This window comes from Panthera uncia (assembly GCF_023721935.1).
Source record: "Panthera uncia isolate 11264 chromosome B2 unlocalized genomic scaffold, Puncia_PCG_1.0 HiC_scaffold_24, whole genome shotgun sequence".
Taxonomy (NCBI): Eukaryota; Metazoa; Chordata; class Mammalia; order Carnivora; family Felidae; genus Panthera; species Panthera uncia.
Genome location: NW_026057580.1, coordinates 39,736,459 through 39,757,962, shown reverse-complemented (window position 1 = coordinate 39,757,962; position 21,504 = coordinate 39,736,459). Strand labels below are relative to the sequence as shown.

The 21,504-nt window shown below is 37.0% G+C and overlaps 1 protein-coding gene across 1 annotated transcript in view; it reads right to left on the bottom strand.

Annotated features, from left to right (window-relative positions):
• MEI4 (meiotic double-stranded break formation protein 4) overlaps window positions 1-21,504 on the bottom strand; it is a 181,776-nt gene that overhangs the window by 69,779 nt on the left and 90,493 nt on the right. Inside the window, exon 3 of the mRNA XM_049653911.1 lies at window positions 2,341-2,472. Coding sequence (XP_049509868.1) covers window positions 2,341-2,472 — 132 coding nt within the window. The remainder of the gene's footprint in view (window positions 1-2,340; window positions 2,473-21,504) is intronic.

Genomic DNA, 21,504 nt, shown 5'->3' with positions numbered 1-21,504 from the left:
ATTTGTAGGAATGGTGTGCTGGGGGTCTGGGTCCCAACCAGACTACCTCTCTGCCCCTATTCTTCTTGGTGTGGCTTTTTCTTTATATCTTTATCTGCGTTAAAGTTGTTCTGATAGTGTTCAGTTTCTTCTCCAATACAGTTGCTCTATATGTAGTTATTGCATGGTGTGTCCATGAGAGGAGGTAAGCTCAGGATCTTCCTACCTTGACATCTTGAACCTTGCCCTCCGTATTTTGTTAAACTACATTTCCTATACTCTCTTGCTGGTAGGGTTATGAATATAAAGTTGGTTTAGAAACAAATTCACTCACAAAAACTTTGTAGTTCAAACTGAATCACATAGTGAGACAGGTACAGCACAGGTCACACATTTGTCTGTTGTACATTCTGGCAGGACTGTTTTCTGGAACCTGTGACTGTAGCAGCATCTCCTTGATTTATTAAGAAGCTTCCTGGTCATGATGGCAAAGGCAGCAACTCCTTTGGTAGTCAAGTTCTGCTGTGTGATTATGGGAGTCATTCATGAAAGTACAGCCTGAAATTTCTTTCCTCAGCCCTCTCAACAATCCATAGCTACTCATGCATCCTTTCTGCTTAAAATGGCTGAAGTGGATATTGTCATATACTATAAGAATACCAACTAATAGTTTCCTTGTCTTTAAACAAGGAAACCAACTAATTGTTTCCTTACCAACTAATAGTTTTCTTGTATCCTTGATGGAGAAAATTTATGTAAAGCATGTTAATACCCTATTTATCACCTGCCAGAAAGTAGTTATTGTTCCATTGTTATCCTTCTTCCCAAGTGATTTAACAATCAAGATGCCTGGGTTTGAATTATGGCTTTAGCATATGTTCTTTCTGCAATCTTGGTCAAGTTGCTTAACCACTCTAAGGTTTTATTTCTTTATCTATATATTAGGTAAAAGGCACAATTACTTCATGGAGATTCATGAAAATTAAATGAGAATATGTAAATAAAAATTTCTTGTCTGTACTTTGTTATTTTCCATACAAGCAATCTAATTTCATCAAGTCATTTCCCACATGGCTTCCTGTTTTTAAATTCCATGACCTTACCTTGCACTTTCAGAATGCTGGGCACACATTTTAAAAAGTACAGCCAGTGCCTCTATTTTCTGTTATCTTCTGCTTTTCAAATACATTTTTCAAGTTGTTCCTTTTCCATGACATCTTTTCAGGGACCTGCAACCTACCTTGATCACTTCCTTGATGTTGGAGCTTCTACAAACACCAGCAAGTGTTTTAGCACTTCACTGTTTTTTTTTTTTCATTTAGTAAATGTGTCTTCTTTCTTTCTCCAATGCACTTTTAGCCCCTTAATACCAGTAACAATTACTTAAAAAAATCTAACAGAGCACTTAAGAGAGTTTACCATTTAGTAGTCACCTAGATGATTTATCATGTCATTCACCGAATTCAATTAGATTAAATGGTATTTTTGGAATATATTATTAAATGTAGGGAACTTAGACGTAAGCAATTGGTGAAATATTATGTAAAATTATATACATATTTTTCTAATTAAATTTTTTCTTTTTTACCCAAACGTTTCTTCCTGTCTCTGATTTCCTTTAATTGTGCTTCATTCTATCACAGAGACAGTAATGGTATTAAAAGTTGGCAAAGTGAACACATGATATACCAGTATCAACATGAAAATAAAGGAATGACTTCTGTTCCTTAGACACGTTTGTCAGCGTTGATGTAAGAGTTTGCACAGATAAGAGAGCTGAGAGCACGGGTTTTCAACCCTGGCTGCAAATTGGGATGCCTGAAGAGCTTTAATAATACCAATACCTGCATCTTAAATCCAGATACTTCCTTTTGACCAAACTAGCATATGGCTTAACAATAGGGTATTTAAAAGTTAACCAGATGAGTCTCATGAGCAATTAGAAATAAAAACCACTGGTTAGAGGCTGTTCTTCATACAGCATCCTTTCCTATTCACTTTCCTCTCAATGTTTTGCTCTAGGAACATGATGCCTGATTAGAGAGATTTAAGGCCATTCATCTAAGCATTCCTTGTCACTGGTGGTACCTTTGGCACATATATGCATGTAAGGGTGATAAGATGGTATTATTTTGAAAACTATTTTCTGAAAATATCTTTACAGTATCTTTAGTAGACAGTAAATATAAGTAAATAAAGTAAAATATCTTTAGTAGACAGTAATTTTATTCACATACTTTGGGGAAAAAAGGTAATGAAACTAAAATATCAGCCGGGCAAGAAGAATAGAGAGGAGAAAAGGAAAGAAAAGTCTATAGCTGTATTAAATAAATAAGAGTTACAGTTTCGGGTTACATGTACCTGATTGATGGTACCCAGAATGTCAGTGAAGCTGTTTACTTCTGATAAAAGCTGAGATAGTATAGATTTTCTCAACAAGCTGCAACTTCCCAGGGTTACCAGACTCTGAGACACATGGTGCTGCACCTGAAACTAAAGATAAAAATGAATAGGTTTCTACTTTCTATCAAGTCAAGTCAAAATATATTTAGTGGGCATTTTCTAAGACTTCATTACTGAATTCATACTGTCAGGAGTATAAAAAGTGTCAACATAATTCTGGGTCAGTCTTAAGCGAAATTATGAAATAGACACATTATAACTATATAAGTAATAACATCTTCTATAGCAGTTAATATTTTGAAATGTATGACAAAGTGCTGAAATATAAGTTTTAGCTGAAATATCAAAATAAATAATTATATTTAGATGATAGACCATATATAGAATGAATGAATAAAAAAATAAAAGATGATAAAACTCTTAAGTGCTTATCTACTAGATATAAGGATAGATATAGATATATATAAAAAGTGAAAGAATGGAGTTTGAAAATGTCTTTTGGGATAGCTGTTGGTACACTATGAATCCCAACTGTACACTGGAGAGACAGGTAGAAGGACTTCTCTATTCTCCATAAGTCAGGAGAGAGGCATTTGACAGAGAGGAGAAAAATGTAGAACTATAAATTTTCATCTAGAGGCAGCAAAAAGTACTCATGACTAAACAAATATAAAAGGACATTAGGAGACAACAAACTATATCCCATACAATTATTAAGAGAAAGGCCATCTGATTATAAATCACATTAAAGTTATGTATAAATCATAGCTGGAACTTCATTAAATGTACCCTTTAATATATTTTGGAGAAAGGAAGCTTCACAAGTATCTTAAAGAAATAGCACATACCTTGTCATGTTAAAATCATATTAAGGAGACATTGCTTTTGTATATAAAACGTTTAAATGATAATGTTAAGCAAATAATGGTCTATGAAATTAGGAAATGTCACCTGTGTCCTTTAAGATAAACACTTAATGTAGATATTTCTCAAATAGATATTTTAATAATATACCTTAAAATTTAATCAATGACAGTAAAATGGTGAACATATTAGAGTTCAAAAGAAATTTCTATTATAAATACAGATTTATGTAACCAGTTCCTAGTAATAGTTTCCTAAGTCAACTTGTCAACTCAATACTAAAACCACATTGATTTGTTACCATAAGAAATCATAGTTATTTATCATTATTATTTCTTAATAATGTAACTGGCTAAGACACCCTCTGTAGCTCTCCACTGCCAGTTTTTTGCAGATTTTTCACATTTTTGTTTGTACCTGAAAAAAGAATACTCCTATATAAACTCTAAAAAAATTTCTGTTGCGTATTCCACTGATGCTTTAGTTGTACTTATGTCTTTTCTTAATATTTAATTCTTTAGGAGATAAAGTGCAGAAAAAATTCACAGTAAAATAAAAGGTACTTCAGACAGTGGGAATGAAATTATGAGGGTATTAACAAGGTTAGGTTTGTGGACTCTGGAACCTAACTGCCTGAGTCAAATGTCACCTCTACTGCTTATTAACTTTTACTAGCAAGTTACCTTTTTTAATGTTTGAGCTTCCACACCTGAAAAATAATGATTGTGATAGCACCCACTTCAGCTGTTGTGCATATTAATTTAGACAGTAAAAATGGTTAACACAGTGCCAGGCATTTAATAAGTGTTCAATAAGTGTCACATGTTATAATGTAAAAGCACTGAAGGATACAGAAATTTAATTTATTGAACCCTGAAAAGTTAAATACTAGTAATAAAATAAAAATAAATGTTTTTCTAGAGTTAATACAATCCTATTAGAGAACACTGATAAGAAGAAAAGTTCATCATAAACACCTTTTCCAGAATCTAGATAGGAATTGTTACTGTCTCCCCAATATGACTGAGGTTTGTAAGAGAACAAAGACTAAGTATATAACTGTTAAGGTAATGTAAAATTCTGTTAATGTTTTATAAAAATGGCCTCTATACTTCTTTACATTTTAATTGACACTTGCCCTTTTGAAAACACAGTGGAACTTTTGAAAGAGGCTGGCATGGAGGCTAGGGCTTACATCATACAATATACAAGTGGCTACTGTGGTGGAAAACATGGAAGGTCTCACTCAATACTTATGCTATCTTTTTCTACTCCAGCACATCTTCCTGTATTTCGGGGACTGGAAAGTTATTAATAATTTCCCCCAGATTCCTGTGCAGTTAGAATTTTGGATATTATTTGAGTTCTGCCCATGGAAGTACTCACTTGAGATTTTTATTTAGAAGAACATTACGGAAGAAGAGAAGCAGGGCAGCATGCATTCTGTTAGTGACGACTGGCAGAGGGGACATGGTTTTGGCTCATCCTGCAGCTGGTTCAAAGCTTCCTACTTTTGCAAATTCTTAATCCTGATGGAAGCAGTAGGATGCTACCTTGGTGGCTTAGTGGTTTGGGAGTCATTCCTGTAAACTCAGCCTTCTCAAATACTTGTGAACTCAGCCAAATCAAACGTGTGTTGATCCACATATTCCACTGGAGGATTCACAGAACCCAGTGCTGACATTTAAGTCTTGAAATATGCAGAGGCAAAAGTTCCTACCACATGTTCAGTACATTTGCCTATCTGATCTGTGTAAAAGATAGAAGGATCTTGGAGAATGGCAGTGAATTAGCACAGATTTCATCAGGGGTAGTTCTACTTGTTCCAGTTGTAGTTCCTTTCTTAGCACAATCAACACTGCTTCTGATATTGTTAGACAGGTCTTAATCTGGGAATATATTTTATTATCCCAATAAGGATAGAATGAAGCAGCTTGCATTCACCTAATGAGACATTCAGTATAATTTTTCTGTCCTATTTAAGGCCATGTCAACTTGCTGGGCTCTGTGTCATTACTTAGTTCATAGGACTGTGATCAAGAAAACATTCCACAGAACATCATGCTGGTGTACTGTATTGATATCATGCTGATATGGCAATTGTTTTAAAGTCCCTGGTAAAAAAAAAAAAACATGCATTACAAGAGAGTGGACACCAGGATTCAGGTACCTGATACACCTGGGACGTGTCTGGGTCTGATGCATGTTAGAATACCCCTTCAAAGTGAAAAAACAGGTTGCTTTTGTATGTATTTCCTATCAGTAATAAAAACATATTAATACTTGATGGGAATTTGTGGATATTTGGGGCAGCATATATTCATTTAGGCTTACCATTTGGATGGCAACATTGAATAAATCCTATTTATAAACTTTGAGAAGAGTCCAGAGTCATATAAAGATCTCTAGCTGGTCTAAGTTGAGGAACAGGAAGCTCTGCCACTTGGGCCTTACGACAATAATATCTAACGTTCTTGGAGTTCATCAGTAACTTTATGAAGCCTGTAGCTGATCGTAATAAGAAAATCACAAAGAAAATTACACTTGGTTTGGGAAGAAAGTCAAACCTTTCTTGGCAAATAAGTATAATCTTACACACGCGCGCGCACACACACACACACACACACACACACACACATACATATAACTATTTGGTCCTACAAGAGATTAAATAACTGCCTGATCATGGGACACCGATTAGTCACATATGCCCAAAGCTGCTCATTTGAACAATGGTACCTAAAGTCAGTTATACACAGCAACACTCTGTCATCAAGTAGCTATACTATATATAAAATCATGATCAAGCAGGAAATAAAAGCAGAAGTGGTGCTTGAACAGTTAGTTCCAACTAGAATACCACTCCTTATAAGGTTGAGTTATAAGAAATTTATGTTCTAAACCAGTGACAAATATATGATGCTCTTTCTCTGATACCCAGAATACATGAGTTCAGGAACCAAGGTATGAAAGAGACTGGGAATTCTCAATATTATATCTAATGATTCATTGGTAAAGTATTCTTTACATCCTTGTGACTGGATTCTGGTTTAGAAGTCTAAATAAACAAGTAAGAATGATTTCTACTAAAGAACCCCACAATTGTTTCATGAATTGGAGGCTGAAATTTCCACCTGGCTATATGAAGTTCTTTGTGCCACCCTATCAATAGCAAATAGGACATTCCTATGTTGGCTAGAGCAATTGATCTCTGGTTGAGGAAAACAGGCATTTAAAACACAATGGCAGCAGGGAAGATTGTATTTGGAAGCCAGGCGTTACCTGGTATGAATGTCCAAGTAATGTAAGTAAATAGAATATTATAGCAACCTCATGAGGCAAGACCACCAAAAGGCCAGATCCTTCAGAGATGAAACTGTGGGTAAATCCAATTAATTGAGGTTCTGGCTAAGGACAAGTGGAGGGTATAACTTCAGTGGAGGAAGAAAGTCCATATAAATTGTAGATTTATAACTAGTTGTACAACTGAAGGCCATGGAGGGTTATTTTTCTCTTCGTGTGTGTGTGTGTGTGTGTGTGTGTGTGTGTGTGTGTGTGTGTGTGTAGGTATGGCATTTTGGCAGTGGCTCACTTTATAATTTAGTCCATGAACTGCAACATATTGTGATGGAACTGGCATAGGCATGATTATCACATTATCACATAAAATCACATCACATCACCTCACATCACATGAAATGATTGACTCTTTGAATCTTTCCTTTGGAGAAGAGGTCTACAGATTTTTGTTTCTATAGAGAATTGGTACATTATGTCTTCCAAGTACAGTTTTTGCTATTGATAGTTTGGGGAAGTTTGAACAAGGGAAAAAGCTTTATTGAATTCATATGTAAGTAAGTATATAAATAAATAAACCTAAATCTCTCTCTTGTTTGTACATGCTCTATCTCTCTATATATAGATATACACATATTACATAAAAGAGATCAGACTCTGAGGCCAGACTGCCTGTTCAAGACCTAACTCAGCAATTTACTACCTATGTGACCACTAGTAATTTACTATACTTCTCTGTAGCTTAGTTTTCTCACCTGTAAAAGGAGGATAAGAATAGCTACTATTTCCCAGGCTTGTTCTGAAAAATAAATGAGTTAATACATGGAAATATTTGTAATGAATGTTAGCTATTTTTAACTCTAAGGAAAGAAGATAACCAAATAGAAAGGTCTCTCTCTCTCTCTCTCTCTCTCCTCTCTCCTCTCTCCTCTCTCCCTTTTTCCATCACATCTGCAGGAGAGCTCATACCTCCTCCACCCCATTGTTTCGTTCAAGGAGAAGAAGCACAGGTAAGACTGAGGTCTAGAATAACATGCCAGAGGGAAAACACTATAGATAAAGACTGGCAGAATCTTTCCTTAGGCTTTAGTTGCCAAAGAATTTAATCTCTTTGTGACTACAGTGATAAGAGACTCTAAGAGTGTGCCTATCTTCTAAGAATACTTCTCAGTTTAAAAAAGAAAAAATAAGTGAAAATTAGGAAAAACAAGGCATTGACCAAGAATGCTTAGATCAAGCTCTACTGTTGGTCAAAACTATGACTGACACATGGTACAGTCCAATTCTTGAAGGCAAAATTCCAAGTAGGCCTGTATTATAGTAGGGTTTTGCTCTAAAACTATGTATAAAACCAGGGGCAGTATTCCAGAAATCTTCTCAAAGGTGTCATTAAGTGGAAATCTACAAACTAGAGAGCATGGCAGTTTCCAAAGGGAAGACCTGGGCTTTATAAACACAGGGAGGAACTCCTACAAAGTGTGTTTGGAAAGACAACAATAGTAGACAAGTTCAGCCCACATCAGAAGAACAGCAAGAAGTAACAGGCACCCTGGCAAGGGAGTACAACAGAAGAAAGGAGGCTCTGAGAAAAGGTCACGTTTGAAGACCCATGATCTGTCTGTAGACAGCAGGATCTCAGTTTTAAGTAGCTGGTAAGAAACTGGGAAGGCAGACAATGCAGAGAAGCAAGAAGACGGAAATAAGACAGGAACTCTGTTTCCATGCCTGCCAGATAGGGAACAAGGCACAGAAAACATTTGTTGGGACTAGAATGTAAGGTAGGTCAAAATTTTTAGACGCACTACTCATCTGCTAATTTGTAATGAAATTATCCATGGCCCTTTGAATCATTGCCATGGTACAGGTGAGAGCCCAGAGCCTGAGAAGGAGTTGAGCACACACGTATGGGTCAACTGACTGCTGGAAAAAGAGGTATAAGGGGAAAAATTAAACTATGTAAGGCACTGATATACATCAGGATATATTTATCATTGAGCTTCAAAACAAAGCAAGACTTAAAAAATCAAAAGGCAAACAAGTATTTGCTTAGGTTTAGAGCAAGGACGAGATGGAGCAGTCTCATGAAAAAAAAAATGATACGGAGTTAACACATGACAAAAAAAATCTATTTTATTCTCACTTTTCCCATTCAAAGGAATGATCTTCAGTCTGGAGATAATAAACATAACAAATATAAACGATAAAGCAGAATTAAAGGTTCAAATTCAATGAGTATGTAAGAATCTAGTTACCTGAACTGAACTCAAAGTTGGAAGAAATTTATCCTAAAGTACACAAAGTACTTGTAGATGTAATTAATAATATATTCCACTATAATTACTGAGAAACCATACAAAAGGCAACAAAGGAATAGAAGTAGGAAGGGCTATGTGAATTTTTTAAAAATGAAAGTAGTTGTCTCAACCCACGGAATAATATATGTGGATTCTAGCACAATTTTAGGATGCTGCTGTGCAGAAAATTTGTCAGAAGAGCATACAGAGTCATTAGGAAGGTGCATCAATTAAAGAATAACGTCAGGCCACACTAACTTTAATTCCTGTCCTATTATGATAGAGTTGCTATGTTTTATCAAAAGAAGTCCCAGACATAGAATACATTGATTTCAACAAGAACTCTGAGCAAGCCCTTAGGATTTCTTTTAGATACAGTAGGGACCACATAAGTTTCAGGATGGGTGAATAAACTGCTCCTAAAGAGAATGGATTATAATTTGCATGGGTTCTTCTAATAGCAGATCGTAGTACTTGGCTCTATAGAGTAACAGAAAAGAGGTGAGTGCTCGGAAGGTCACAAATGAATTCTGTGAAATAAATGTTAAGAAAACACTTTCAGATCAAAGGTATATAATCATGACAGAACAAGTGACAGAAACTGGTCATGTGGAAGGGCTGCCGAGGGACATGCCTTGGAAGATTCATGCATTCCCTCTGTTTCTATTGTTATTTACTCATCTCACTCGACTAATGCACAAAATCAAGTAAAACCAACTAAAAACTATGGGGACAGTAAGAATTATGTGCTTTCTTCTGCCTAGATAAAAGAGTTGGGACACTCCATCTAGTATCCCAACAACCTGGATAATTACATTTCTCATTTTTTAAATGGAAGGAAATAACACTCAGACATGTTAAGTTCACATGGTGAGGGGCAGAGTCTAGTGTTAGGTTCAGATTTTTTTTTAACTTGAATGCCTATTATCTCTTCTGCCAGTGAAGTAAAACTTACAGGAAAACATGGCAACAGAGGAGCAGAAAACAGTATCAATATAAATATACTATGATTCATTAATATAATATGATTTATTTTGCCTTGTGTATAATTCTTAGTGTTTATATATCGTATCACTGAATCCTTAAAATAACCCTATGAGGAGGTATAATCTCAATTTAAATAACAGGGACCCAGGTATAGAGAGAGTAAGTAACTTGTTCAAAGTTAGATCAAATATGCATAAGAATCAGAATTCCCTTGTGCTGTTAACCATTATATATCCAAAGCCATCACATCCCGATCTCTCGTGAAGGCATAAAAACTCTGAAAGCCCCCAGGAACACTTATGGAAAATTTCCAACCACTTGCCAGATTCTGATTACAATGTTTATCAATTGCCACAGTAAATGAAGGAAACACAATTGCTAGACTGTGCACCATCAATTTCTGTTAGTGAAGCAGCACTGGAAGCAAACTGAACAGTAGGGGAAAAGAGACTCAGATATACAGGGACAGATGGTACCAGCCCTAAATCTGGGTAGACAACGCACTAAGTGTTCCCTACTTTCTTTTTTTTCCCAATATATGAAGTTTTTTGTCAAATTGGTTTCCATACAACACCCAGTGCTCATCCCAAAAGGTGCCCTCCTCAATACCCATCACCCACCCTTCCCACCCTCCCACCCCATCAACCCTCAGTTAGTGTTTCCTACTTTCAAAAGCATCTAATGTATTCCACCCCTTTATTTTCCTATTACTCTATAATTAATATTAATTAATTGTATAAAGAAAACCAAAGTACTTAGGACAAGGAAACAATATTTTAGGGGATGTTACTTCTGAGAAGTGGGTAAATAAATAGGTATGAAAACCCTTTTCCCATAAATGCTATAAGTGCACCTAAAAACTTCTGAAACAACCCAAATCTTCAGCAATATCAACCATAGCTATTAATTAAATCTGGCTTATCAGAATGTAGATGATCACAGTAGGCAAGCAATTAGCAGACAGTAATGTCCAGAAAATTGACCTCTGGAACTAATCATGGCTTTAAGCAAACCAGCATGAGTAAGGGGCTGGGCCACTCCCCTAGCTCTCCGGATCAGAGCAGTGCCAATCTGTGCTGTAGAACAGAAACTGTTGTACAAAGATCTTAAAACTTCAGTGCATTAAAGTTAAAAGTAAATTATCCAGACTCAATTGAAAGTGAATCAGAAAAAAACCAAAAAACAAACAAACAAAAAAACGCTTTTTAAAAGCTCTCACTCAGGTGAAAAAATATATACTATAGTTTAGAGTAAAAGTTACTGTTGCAATTACTTACATAAAATGATGTTTTAAAAATAACTAGATGTATTAAGATTCTTATAAGGTAGGCAATCATTCATGAAAAAAAAACATGATTCTAAAGAATAGGACACAATAAAATTAAAGCTATCAGAGCCAAATGTAAATGGTTCTACATTCATTCATTCTTTATGGCAAATATTGACTGAGTACGGTCCATGTGCCAGTGACTGTGCTAGACCCCATTATCACTTAGATTCAACGAAGAATAAAATAAGATTACTTTTGCTTCAGTAGTTACTTCTGTTTATGGTTGGCAAGATAGTTTAAAACGCTATCAAAATGCAATTCAGCTTGATCCTGATGTGAAAGAATACTTTCCAAAAAGTTAAAAATGTGACTCTAATACAAATTTAGAGTAAATACATGTCAATGGTGTGTTTATATTATTAGTGAGGGTAAAGAACACTTAGGAATTGAGTACTGGATTTAAAGAAAAACACTGAAATAATACTGTTAAGTTAGATACACAACTGGTTAGTATCTATCAGGATAAACCCCTACCATGACCTCTGGGGATGCCTGTGTATGTGTGTACACAGAATTTTTTTTTAAAGATATTTTTAATGTGTTCTTTAGTTTTGAGAGAGAGAGTGAATGAGCGTGAGCAGGGGAGGGGCAGAGGGAGACACAAATCCGAAGCAGGCTCCATGCTCTGAGCTGTCAGCACAGAGCCCGACACAGGGCTCGAACCCATGAACTGCAAGATCATGACCTGAGCCAAAGTCAGATACTTAACCCACTGAGCCACCCAGGTGCCCCCAGAATTTTTATATATAGAAATTGTTTACGTCTATACCAGATAAGAATTATGGGTTAATCTGGAACTTCACAGAGTCCAAATAAGTTTGACAAAATACACCCCCAGACATTTAAATAATCCTTGGGTTAGCCTGCTAAATAATGGCTTACAGTGTCAGAGAGGGTAAGTTACCAACATCTTGCCTTAGTTATAGGATCATGATAATGTATTGTAACACTAGATAAAGTAACATATATTAGTGTATCACTGAATTCTTAAGAAAAGAAAAGGAAATCCTCAGAGGCCAAAAGAAATAGAAGAAATAAAAATATGATGAAATCAAACAATTAACTTTCAGGGATGGATAAGCAGGGGTTGCCTTGTCGGCAAATAATATTAGCAGCACGGAACCCTCAACTAAGGCCTGCACCCTTCCAAAGTGGCAAATTGTCTAATATCCCTCAGGTTAATCTTACAGAGCTAAAGTACTAATGGAAGACAGGCTGATAAACATCTGTGTGCCAGCAAAAGGAAGGAACGTCCAAGTTAGTAAGAATGGTACCAACAGTAGAACTAATCACAGTCACCCGTGAGAATGTGCAAAGTCAGCCATGTCTCCGTTGGGTCTGGGATTCAAATTTACACTACTGAATATGCCAGGACCCCAAGCTGAGAAAGTAAGCTTTTCTGGAAACTAGAAGATGCAAATCTAAAACCACTCTTCTCTTTTCAGCCTTATTGAGATATAATTGACATATGACATTAAGTTTAAGATGCACACTGTAATGATTTGATAACTTACATGTTGGAAAATGATTACCACAACAGGGTTAGTTAAAACATCCATTGCTTCCCATAATTTCTTCTTTGTGGTAAGAATGTTTCAGATCTACTTTTAGTATCTTTAAGTGTATAATACTGTATGATTTTTTAAATTTATTTTTTATTAATTTATTTATTAATTTACATCCAAGTTAGTTAGCATATAGTACAAAAGTGATTTCAGGAGTAGATTCCTTAATGCCGCTTACCCATTTAGCCCATCTCCCCTCCCACAAACCCTCCAGCAAGTTCTCTATATTTAAGGCTCTCTTATGTTTTGTCCCCCTGCCTTGTCTTTATATTCTTTGCTTCCCTTCCCTTATGTTCATCTGTTTAATATCTTAAATTCCTCATATGAGTGAAGCCATACAAGATTTGTCTTTCTCTGGCTAATTTCACTTAGCATAATACCCTCTAGTTTCATCCACGTAGTTGCAAATGGCAAGATTTCATTCTTTTTGATTGCTGGGTAATACTCCATTGTATGTATATATGTATGTATGTATGTATAGATAGATACCACATCTTCTTTATCCATTCATCTGTCGATGGACATTTGGACTCTTTCCATACTTTGGCTATTGTCAATAGTGCTGCTATAAACATTGGGGAGCATGTGCCCCTTCAAAACAGCACACCTGTAACCCTTGGGTAAATACCTAGTAGTGCAATTGCTGGGTCATATAATACTGTACGATTAACTGTAATTGCCAAGGTGTACATTAGATCCCCAGGATTTATTCATCTTCTAACTGGAACTTTGTATACTTTGACGAATATCTCCCCATTTCCTATACCCTACAGCTCTTGGTAAACACCATTCTATTATGTGTTCAGCTTTTTAAGACTCCACATATAAGTAATATCAATAGTATTTTTCTTTCTCTCACTTAATTCACTTTACTTAATGCTCTCAGAGGTCCATTTATGTTTTGCAAATGTCAGGATTTCCTTCTTTCTCATGTTTCAATAACATTCCACTGTATTTATATATACCGTATCATCTTTATTTATCTACAGATAGACACAGGTTGTTTTGGTATCTTGGCTATTATGAATATGCTGCAATGAACATGGGAGTATAGCTATCTCTACAAGATCCTGATATCATTTCCTTTGGAGATATATACATACGTGTGTGTGTGTGTATATATGTATATATACATATACACACACACATATATACATATACATATACATGTATATACATACATACACACACACACACACACACACACACACACACGCCTAGAAGTTGAATTGCTGAATCCTATGATAGTTCTGTTTTTAATTTTCTGAGGAACCTCCATTCCATATCCTGTTGTGACTGTACCAACTGATATTCCCAGTGCTCAACAGCTCCCTTTTCTCTATATCCTCACAATGCTTGTTATCTCCTCTTTTTGATGACAGCTCTTCCGACAGGTATGAGGTGGTATCTCATTGTGGTGTTGATTTGCATTTCCTTGATGCTGAGTGATGTTCAGCATCTTTTCACACACCTGTTGGCCATGTGTATACCTTCTTTGGAAAAGTGTTTATTCAGTTCCTCTGACCATTTTTTAACTGGACTGTTTGTATTTTTGATACAGCTGTAAGAGTTCTTTTTCTATCCCATTCTGGAGGCTGCCTTTTCATTTTATGGATAGTTTCTTTTGCTGTGCAGTTTTTCTGTATGATGGTCCCATTTGCTGAATTTTGCTTCTGTTGCTTGGGCCTTGGTTTTGTTTGCATGCTTTGCAAGTGCTCAGTTCCAGGTTCATCTCTACATGTCTTTTGTTATCAAAGAATAACTGATCTACAATATTATATTAGTTTCAATTATATCATCTATATTATACTACTTATTTAAATTATATAACTCTACTATATATAATCATTATATAGAACACAGTGATTTGACATTTATACACACCGTGCAATGATCACCATGATAAGTCTAGTTACCATTTGTCACCACACAGGTCTTTAAAATATTATTGACTATAATCACTGTGCTATACATTACATCCCTGTAACTTATTTATGTTATAAATGAAGATTGTACCTCTTAATCACTTTCACCTATTTTTTCCAGCCCCCAACCCTCATCCCTGCTGACAATCATCAGTTTGTTCTCTGTATCTATGAATCTTAGATACAGATAAACAATAGTATTATTGTTTATAATCCCCATGTTGTACTTTCCAACCCAGTGACTTATTTATAACTGGAAGTTTGTACCTCTTAATCTCCTTTATTCCCCCAAATCCCTCAACTCTGGAAATGAGCAGTTTGTTCTCTATATTTATAATTCTATTTCTATTTTTGTTAGTTTGGTTGTTTACCTGTTCTTTTGTTTTAGAGCCCTCATAAAAGTGAAATCATATGGTATTTGTCTTAGACTTATTTCACTTAGTATAATGTCCTCTAAGCCTATCCAATTGGTCACAAATGAAAATATTTCACTCTTTTTATGGCTCAGTAATATTCCATTATATTTATACACCACATCTTCCTTATCCATTCACCATCAGTGAGCCTTTTGGCTGCTTCCATATATTGGCTATTATAATTAATGCTGCAATAAACATAGGGGTGCATGTATCTTTTTGTTTTTTTTAAGTTTTTATTTAAATTAGTTATTTTATACATCTATATACACACATATACATATATACATATATATATATACATATATATACACACATATATATCCGTATATATGTGTGTGTGTGTGTGTATATATATATATATATAGTAATATTAATTTCTAGTGTACAGAATACTGATTCAGCACTTCCACACAATACTTGGTGTTCATCAACGTGTGCTCCTTCATCCCCATAACCTATTTAACTCATCCCCCTACCTACCTCCCTCTGATAACCATCAGTTTGTTTTCTGTAGTTAAAAGAATAGGGAAAAAAAGAGAAGGGGGTATGCCACATATTCTTTATCCATTTATTAGTCTATGGACACTTGGGCTGTTTCCCTAATTTGGCTATTGTGGATAATGCTGCTATAAACATTGGGATGCATGTATCCCTTTGAATTAGTATTTTTGTACTTTGGGGGTAAATACCTAATTGTTCAATTGCTGGATCATAGGGTAGTTCTATTTTTAACTTTTTGAGGAACTTCCATGTTTCCCACAGTGGTTGCACCAGTTTACATTCCCACCAATAGTACACAGGGTCCCTGTTTTTCCACATCCTTGCCAACACCTTTTTTTTCTCATGTTGCTGATTTTAGACATTCTGATAGGTGTCAGGTGATATCTCACTGTAGTTTTGATTTGTATTTCCCTAATGATCAGTGGTGTTGAGCATCTTTTCATGTGTCTGCTGGCCATGTCTTCTTTTGGAAAAATGTCTATTCACATCTTCTGCACAATTTTTAATTGGATTAGTTGTTTTTTGAGTGTTGATTTTATAAGTTCTTTATCTATTTTGGATACTAACCCTTTATCAAATATGTTATTTAATAAATACCTTCTCCCATTCTGTAGGTTTACCTTTAATTGTCTCTTAGTTTTGTCGATGGTTTCCTTCCCTGTGCAGAAGCTTTTTTATTTTAATGAAATCACAATAGTTTATTCTTTTCTTTTGTTTCCCTGTCTCAGGAGACACACCTAGAAAGAAGTTGCTAAAGTAATGCCTGTATTCTCCTCTAGGATTTTGATGGTTTCAGGTCTCACATTTAGGTCTTTAATCCATTTTGAGTTTGGTGTAAGAAAGTGATCCAGTTTCATTCTTTTGCATGTTGTTGTCCAGTTTTCTGACATCATTTGTTGAAGATACTATCTTTTTCCCATTGGATATTCTTTCCTGCTTTGTCAAGATTTGTCAAAGACTAATTGACCATATAGTTATGGGCACATTTCTGGGTTTTCTATTCTCTGCATCTATTTTTGTGCCAATAACATATGTTTTGATCACTACAGCTTTGTAATACAACTTTAAGTCTGGAATTGTGAGGTCTCCAACTTTGCTTCCCTTCTTCAAAGTTGTTTTGACTATTCGGGTTTGTGTGTGTGTGTGTGTGTGTGTGTGTGTGGTTCCATACAAATTTTAGGATTGTTTGTTCTAGCTCTGTGAAAAATACCAGTGGTATTTTGATAGGGATTGCATTGAATATGTAGATTGCTTTGGGTAGTATTGATATTTTAACAGTATTTGTTCTTATCTGTGAGCACGGAATGTTTTTCCATTTCTTTGTGTCATCTTTAATTTCATCACTATTTTAATTTTATCAGTAATTTAATTTCATCAGTATTTTATAGTTTTCAAAGTACAGGTCATTCACAAACTCTTTGGTTAGGTTTATTGCTAGGTATCTTATTGTTTTTCATGCAATTGTAAATGGAATTGATTCCTTAATTTCTCTTTCTGCTGCTTCATATTGGTGTATAGATGTGCAACAGATGTCTGTATGTTGATTTTGTACCCCATGCCTTTACTGAATTCATTGACCAGTTCTAACAGTTTTTTGGTGGAGTCTTTTTTTTTAGTTTTTAAATTTTTTTTTAATGTTTATTTATTTTTGACAGAGAGAGAGAGAGAGAGCGAGCATGAGTGGGGGAGGGTCAGAGAGAGAGGGAGACACAGAATCCGAAGCAGGCTCCAGGCTCTGAGTTGTCAGCATAGAGCCCCATGCAGGGCTCGAACTCACAAGTGGTGAGATGATGACTTGAGCCAAAGTCGGAGGCTTAACAGACTGAGCCACCCAGGTGCCCCTCACCCCCGCCCCGCTACTTTTTTTTTTTTAATTTATTTTTTCTTTCTGGTTTTCTTTTTTTTTAAATTTTTTTTTCAACGTTTTTTATTTATTTTTGGGACAGAGAGAGACAGAGCATGAACAGGGGAGGGGCAGAGAGAGAGGGAGACACAGAATCGGAAGCAGGCTCCAGGCTCTGAGCTGTCAGCACAGAGCCCGACGCGGGGCTCGAACTCACGGACCGCGAGATCGTGACCTGGCTGAACTCGGACGCCTAACCGACTGCGCCACCCAGGCGCCCCTCTTTCTGGTTTTCTATATAGAGTATCATGTCATCTACAAATAGTGGAAGTTTTATTTCTTCCTTGACTATTTGGATGCCTTTTATTTCTTCCTGTTGTCTGCTGTGGTTAGGACTTCTAGTACTATGTTATATAATAGTGGTGAGAGTAAACATCCCTGTCTTTTTCCTGACCATAGAGGAGAAGCTCTCAATTTTCCCCATTGAGGATTAGCTGTGGATTTTTCATATATAGCCTTTATTATGTTAAGGTATGTTCCCTCTAAACCTACTTTGTTGAGGGTTTTTATCATGAATGGACGTTGTGCTTTGTCAAATGCTTTCTCTGCATCTACTAAAATTAGAAGTTACTGTGTCCTCTAGGTTGCTCATTCATTCTTCTGCTTCCTACTGTTTATTCTATCTAGTGTGTTTTTAATTTAATTCATTGTGTTCTTTATCTCTGGTTCTTTTTAATATCTTTGTGAAGGGTATCACTGATGTCCTCCAGTCTTTTCTCAAGTCCAGTGAGAATCTTTACGATTATTACTTTTAAATGCTCTATCAGGCATATTACTTATCTCTGTTTTGCTTAGGTCTCCTGCTCTGATTTGGCCCTGTTCTTTCATTTGGGACATATTCTTCAGTCTCCTCATTTTGTCTAACTCTGAGTCTTTTTTCTGTGTGTTACACATGTCAGCTATGTCACTTGCTCTTAAATGTAGGGGCATTATTTAGAAGAGGTGTTGTAGTGCCCTACAGTGCAGTGTCCCCTGTTCACGAGAGCCTCGTGTTTCAGGGCTATCTTCTATGTGTTCTGTGTGCACACTGCTATTGTGGCTGAGTCACTTTTTCCTTCAGTCCAGTGGTCAGCAGTGGCTCTCTTTGCTTGCTGTGGGCAGTGTTATGTCCTTGTATTAGTGAGCCAGTCTAGGGGTCCACCTTAGGCTTCAGTTGAATTAGACCAGGCTTTGCCAGAGATGCAGTATCACCCAGCTGCAGGGTGTTGTCCTGGGAGAAGCTTTCATTGTTAGGTGGGGCCTGTTGTCAGACCAGCTGTCTGCCTCCATCCCACTGCTGGGGTTGCAGTCTTACTGGTGTGTTTTGTTATCATTCCCTCTCCCCAGTGCAGTCATTCTGGAGTAGTACTGACCCTTGTCAGAGCTGCTTACACACTGCCAGGCTTGTGGTAGCACTTTAGATGGTCTCTGGTCAACAGTGTGTTAGAAAAAGTGAACCCACAGTGTGCACAAGGGGCTGGGCTCACATTGTTAGCAAAGATTGCATGCAGATACTTTGCAAGAGGGGACCCACTGCAGTAGCCAGGACCAACGCTGTCCAGGTTGCAAAGGATGGATCCACAAAGTGTGCACTGCAAGGATCTCTCCCCCTCCAAGCTGTACTCTGAGATCAGTAAACAACTCTCCCTCACATATGCTCCAAGCATTTTTCAAACTGCTGCTTCTATGCTGTATCTCTGAAGGTTTTTGTTGTGCCGTGTCTTTAATGGCTGGGACTCAGTTTCCTCTCACCCTCCTGGCTCTCCCAGAGCTGAGCCCACCGCTTTTTAATATTCTGGGTTTTAAGTTCCACTGGTTGTAAGAACTCATGAAATTCAGCCCCTCGGGATTTCAAAGCCAATATTATGGGGATTTGTCTTTCCTGTATGGGGTCCCTGGTGCAACAATCTGTTTCTCTCCCCTTTCTGTGCCCCTAAGTCCCTCCCTCTCGAGGACAGTCCCACAGGTGTGTTTAGCTCCTGACCTGTCTCTGCCCATCCTACTCTCTTTTTTCTTTCCTACATGTTTTTTCTGCAAGTGTGGAGTTTTTCCCTGCAAGTCTTTGGGTTGTTTTCTGGGTTATTTACACTGATATATTATCTAGTTTTATCTGTGGGGTGAAGTGAAATTAGGGTCCTCCTCCACCATCTTCCCAGTGATTCTGACTTTACTACTTTTGTCCTTTAATCTTCATACAAGCTTTAGAAGTGATTGCTCTACTAACTTTGTTTTCTTTTATCCTTGAAATTTTTTCCTTTCATAATTTTCTTCTAATTTGGCCTTTTCTTTTCCACCTAAAGTAGCCTCTTTAACATTTCTTTTGAGGCCAGTTTAGTGGTGATTAAACCCTTTAGCTTTTCTTTGGGAAACTCTTTATCTCTCCTTCAATTCTGAAATCAGTTCATCTGGTCCTCTCCAGTGCAATGAGGATCTTTGTTACTATTACTTTGAACTCTTCATTTTTCTGAGGTTTTGTCTTGATTTTTCATTTCAAGCATATTCCTCTGCCTCCTCATTGTGATTGACTTTTTGTGTTTGTTTATATGAATCAGATACAACTACTTCTGAACTTGAAAGAATGATCTTGTGTATGATCATCTCCTATGTAGACTGTGTGACTGGTGACTTTGGCTAGCTGATCACAGCTGAAGTGGATGTGGGCCAGGGCAGTCCTGAGGCTTTCCATGCAACAGGTGCCTTAGCTGGATGGCTGTAGTAAAGAGGGTGCAAGCCATGGGGTCCGAGAGTGCTCCATGCAAGGGGTGCCTTGATAGGGCAGGTAGAACTGAGGCAGGAGCACACCAGGGGGTACTGGGACACTCTGGTCAGGTGCAGCCTGACTGGAGCTGAGGTGGTCATGGGCCATGGAGTGTCTGGGTGCTCTACTCCAGAGGTGCTCTGGCAACTTATCTGGAGCAGAAATGGTATAAGCCTTGAGTGTTTGAGTGTTCTGAGGTTCTCTGTACCCATGTCACCTGAGTGAGACAGCTGTAGCTGTAGTGAGCACTGATTTGGGGTATCCCTGTATAGGCTATGCTGGGCATGTGTGGGCTAGAGCCCCAGGGATCACTGAAGTAGTATCCCACTTAGGGTGACCAGATCCTGCTCCTATCTATGCTATCAAGGAAGAGGAGAAATGTAAACCATGGTACTTGCCAACCCCTCCAATCCAGAGAATGTTTAAGCAGCTTTCCTAGAGTTCTAGGGCTGGATCCTTTATATCCTAGGTATTCTTTCAAACCGTGTTTTTTGTTTGTTTTTTCTAAGCTCAGGATATCTGGAGTTGGTGTGGGCTAGTGACCTGATGCTCACTGAGGTGGCAGGATGTTTATGGCACCTGGAACCTGTTCACATCTGAGCTATCAAGACAGAGGGGGTACATAAGCAGTGGCAATTGTCAGCCCCTCTGACCCACAGAGTTTCAATAGTTCCCCCACCATTTGGCAGGGTTCTGTGGCTGGTTCCTTTACATACTACTGCTCTGTTAAAACATGGCTTTTTTTCCTTTTCTCCAGGGTCCTTCAGTACTATCTTTCCCCACTGCAGTTCCCAGCATCAAGGATCTCTCTTGTACTTAAAACAAAAATGTTTTTTTGTTTGTTTGTTTGTTTGTTAATTTTAGGGAGAGAGAGACAGAGGGGGGCAGAGTGAAGAAGACAGAAAGGGAGAGACAAAGAATCCCAAGGAGGTTCTGGCTGTCAGCACAGAGCCCAATGCTGGCCTCTATCCCACAACCCTCGGATCATGACCCAAACCAAAATCAAGTCTGATGCTCAACCGCCTGAGCCACCCAGGAGCCCCCCTCTTGTCATTCTTTTTATGTAGCTTTACTTTTGTTGTGCAGAACATTTTCAGTCAAACCTCAGTTCTTCAGGAGGAACTATTTTACATATATATATGTATATAAGTATATATATATGTATATAAGTATATATATACATGTGTATATATGTATCTATATATGTATGTAAGTATATATATACATGTGTATATAATATATATATATGTATATAAGTATATATATACATGTGTATATATGTATCTATATATGTATGTAA